Source organism: Austrofundulus limnaeus, unplaced genomic scaffold (assembly GCF_001266775.1).
Source record: "Austrofundulus limnaeus strain Quisiro unplaced genomic scaffold, Austrofundulus_limnaeus-1.0 Scaffold1881, whole genome shotgun sequence".
In the NCBI taxonomy this organism is placed as follows: domain Eukaryota; kingdom Metazoa; phylum Chordata; class Actinopteri; order Cyprinodontiformes; family Rivulidae; genus Austrofundulus; species Austrofundulus limnaeus.
Window position 1 is genome coordinate 1 of NW_013954283.1, and position 2774 is coordinate 2774.

At 51.4% G+C, this 2774-nt stretch overlaps 1 protein-coding gene across 1 annotated transcript in view; it reads right to left on the minus strand.

Annotated features, from left to right (window-relative positions):
* Positions 1–941: 941 nt before the first annotated feature.
* Positions 942–2774, minus strand: part of LOC106536578 (sodium bicarbonate cotransporter 3) — a gene marked incomplete at its 3' end in the record, with an annotated part of 21984 nt that continues 20151 nt past the window's right edge. The window contains 4 exon segments of the mRNA XM_014033882.1: positions 942–1075; positions 1188–1362; positions 1431–1534; positions 1607–1753. Of these exon segments, the coding sequence (XP_013889336.1) occupies positions 942–1075; positions 1188–1362; positions 1431–1534; positions 1607–1753 (560 nt within the window).

Genomic DNA, 2774 nt, shown 5'->3' on the forward strand with positions numbered 1-2774 from the left:
GAGTCTCTAGTCTCTGAGAGTCTCTGAGCGTCTCTGAGTGTCTCTGAGAGTCTCTGAGAGTCTCTGGGAGTCTCTGAGTGTCTCTGAGTGTCTCTGAGTGTCTCTGAGTGTCTCTGTCTCTGAGAGTCTCTGAGAGTCTCTGAGTGTCTCTGAATGTCTTTGAGAGTCTCTGAGAGTCTCTGAGCGTCTCTGAGAGTCTCTGAGTGTCTCTGAGAGTCTCTGCGCGTCTCTGAATGTCTTTGAGAGTCTCTGAGAGTCTCTGAGCGTCTCTGTCTCTGAGAGTCTCTGAGTGTCTCTGAGTGTCTCTGAGTGTCTCTGTCTCTGAGAGTCTCTGAGAGTCTCTGAGTGTCTCTGAGTGTCTCTGCGCGTCTCTGAATGTCTTTGAGAGTCTCTGAGAGTCTCTGAGCGTCTCTGTCTCTGAGAGTCTCTGAGCGTCTCTGAGAGTCTCTGAGTGTCTCTGAGAGTCTCTGCGCGTCTCTGAATGTCTTTGAGAGTCTCTGAGAGTCTCTGAGCGTCTCTGTCTCTGAGAGTCTTTGAGTGTCTCTGAGTGTCTCTGAGTGTCTCTGAGTGTCTCTGAGAGTCTCTGAGTGCCTCTGAGTGCCTCTGAGAGTCTCTGAGAGTCTCTGAGTGTCTCTGAGTGTCTCTGAGTGTCTCTGGGCGTCTCTGAGAGTCTCTGAGTGCCTCTGAGTGCCTCTGAGAGTCTCTGAGAGTCTTTGAGTGTCTTTGAGTGCCTCTGAGAGTCTCTGAGTGTCTCTGAGTGACTCTGAGTGTCTCCGAGAGTCTCTGAGTGACTCTGAGGGACACCGGTCCAGTCTCACAAACTATAATGTGGTTCTGGAGCTCAGTAAGTGTTCTGGTCTGAATGGGGTCTCGGTGGTGAACTTTGGACCCAGATCATCCTGGATTCAGGAGGATGTGTCTCTGCTCAGGTCTGGACTCACCAACAGAACTTGAAGAGGATCTTCTCGAACACCAGAACCGGGCCGGTGCTGCCCAGGATGGTGAGAGGCTGCCCCGCGAACAGAGAGTAGGCCACGCCCGTCATGGACGCCCCGAACAGAGACTCGATGGCGCTCTGCCAGAAACAGAGGGACAGTCAAACCCTGACCAGATGCAGCAGGATCCAGGACCACAGCAGGGTCCAGGTCAGGGACACTCAGAGACAGAGTCCTGCTTTAGGGTCTTACTATGTTTCCTTTGGTGGCCTCTCCCAGCAGCCCTCCGAAGGTGATGACAGGTGACATGCAGGCGCAGTACAGGAAGAGGATGGACGCCACACACTGCAGACTCAGGGCGTCTTTGATGTCGCTCCAATAAAACGGTCTTTTCCTCCGAACGTCGTTCACCAGACCTCCAAAGATCCTGTCGGACAGTTTCACCGTCATTTCTACAAAGTCAGAAACAACAACTACCTGAGGAGGGAGACACACCTGCCCGTCCTCTGCAGCTCCGGGCCCGTGTGATGCTCCGCCTCCTTCACGGCGTCAGCACTGTAGGCGGAGCCGTTAGCCAGTGTTGGTATCTTTCTCTTCTCCTGCAGAGAAACGGCGTTAGAAAGACGGTTCACAGAGGACAGGTGTACCACCTGTAGTCCCACAGCGCTCACCTGAGATGGGACGTTCTTCGGTGGTTCGATCCGGATGCTGGGGTCCCATTCACCTGGAGGCAGGACTGTGACCTGATCCAGGAACTCATCGATCCCAGACAGCAGGTCCGTCCGGTCCTTGGCCTTGTACGCCACGTCGTGAAAGATCTGGAGCCAAGCGTATCAGGTGAGTCAACAGGTGAGTTATCAGGTGAGTCAACAGGTGAGTCAACAACAGGTGAGTCAACAGGTGAGTCAACAGGTGAATCATCAGGTGAGTCAACAACAGGAAAGTCATCAGGTGAGTCAACAGCAGGTGAGTCATCAGGTGAGTCAACAACAGGTGAGTCATCAGGTGAGTCAACAACAGGTGAGTCATCAGGTGAGTCAACAGGTGAGTTATCAGGTGAGTCAACAACATGTGAGTCATCAGGTGAGTCAACAACAGGTGAGTCATCAGGTGAGTCAACAACAGGTGAGTCAACAGGTGAGTCAACAACAGGTGAGTCAACAGGTGAGTTATCAGGTGAGTCAACAACAGGTGAGTCAACAGGTGAGTCAACAACATGTGAGTCAACAGGTGAGTCAACAACAGGTGAGTCATCAGGTGAGTCAACAACAGGTGAGTCATCAGGTGAGTCAACAACAGGTGAGTCATCAGGTGAGTCATCAGGTGAGTCAACAGATGAGTCAACAACAGGTGAGTCATCAGGTGAGTCAACAACAGGTGAGTCATCAGGTGAGTCAACAGATGAGTGAACAACAGGTGAGTCAACAACAGGTGAATCATCAGGTGAGTCAACAGGTGAGTCAACAACAGGTGAGTCAACAACAGGTGAGTCATCAGGTGAGTCAACAACAGGTGAGTCATCAGGTGAGTCAACAACAGGTGAGTCATCAGGTGAGTCAACAACAGATGAGTCATCAAGTGAATCAACAACAGGTGAGTCATCAGGTGAGTCAACAACAGGTGAGTCAACAGATGAGTCAACAACAGGTGAATCATCAGGTGAGTCAACAGCAGGTGAGTCATCAGGTGAATCATCAGGTGAGTCATCAGGTGAGTCATCAGGTGAGTCAACAACAGGTGAGTCATCAGGTGAGTCAACAGGTGAATCATCAGGTGAGTCAACAACAAGTGAGTCAACAGGTGAGTCAACAGGTGAATCATCAGGTGAGTCAACAACAA